This window comes from Anneissia japonica, unplaced genomic scaffold (assembly GCF_011630105.1).
Source record: "Anneissia japonica isolate Jap-2015-1 unplaced genomic scaffold, ASM1163010v1 scaffold286851_len800_cov237_single, whole genome shotgun sequence".
Taxonomy (NCBI): Eukaryota; Metazoa; Echinodermata; class Crinoidea; order Comatulida; family Comatulidae; genus Anneissia; species Anneissia japonica.
In genome coordinates, this window is record NW_022691647.1 from 1 (window position 1) to 800 (window position 800).

The following is an 800-nucleotide window of genomic DNA, read 5'->3' on the forward strand; positions in this document are numbered from 1 at the left end:
CAACATTTTTATCTGAAGTTAATATAAAATCAAAACGTTCTCCACCGTAGATTAGTAATTTATTGGTTTCAATCGGCTCAATCGGTGCGCCATCTGATGCAATAACTGTCATCGTGTGACTGTCTATCGACAAAGTGAGTCCACAATCGGTAATGCCACTGCTGATCATTCGAAAGCGGTATCGGAAATTCTGCTGAACGGAAAATGTCTCTCGAGGCGTATATGCTGAGTTCCGGCCAACGACGACCCTATCAAACTTTCCCTTGCCATTAATAAGAACTGTGTCTGGATTGAAAGAGCACACAGCCTGGCATTCAGCTAAATTATCAAGAAATGTATCATTAAACCAATCATTTACAATTATCGTGTGCTCTGACAGATCGTAGTCGTACAATGAGTAATGTGTGTCACGTGACTGTGCTTGTCGAACAATAAGTGCACCAAATAAACCATCTGCACGTTGCGTCCCCGCCTCACTATGCCACCAGTGAGTTCCTGCTGGCTCAGCTTGGAACGAATACAGAAAATTTGTCCTCGATGTAATAGGACACTGAGTTAGCATAGGGACACCGTCCATATACGGGTTACCTCTTGAATGAAGACCGTGCCAGTGAATTGACGTTCCTTCTCCTGTAGGTAGCCTGTTTTTTACCTCAACTTCTATTGTATCTCCTTCACAGACCTACAAATAAAACAAAAAAAATATCTAGGCCTACATAAATCGCATTCATGGAACTGAAGATAAAAATATGATCCTGATACAATACTTGTGGCGTTCAGTCGAATGATATTGTGGTACA

The 800-nt window shown here is 41.6% G+C and overlaps 1 protein-coding gene across 1 annotated transcript; it reads right to left on the reverse strand.

The window, feature by feature from the left end:
* Positions 1–7: 7 nt before the first annotated feature.
* On the reverse strand, positions 8–682 carry LOC117100073 (laccase-2-like; the record flags this gene model as incomplete). The annotated part of the gene is made up of 1 exon (XM_033239622.1): positions 8–682. A coding segment is annotated over one exon (675 nt), but the record flags the coding sequence as incomplete, so codon positions are not given.
* Positions 683–800: the final 118 nt, after the last annotated feature.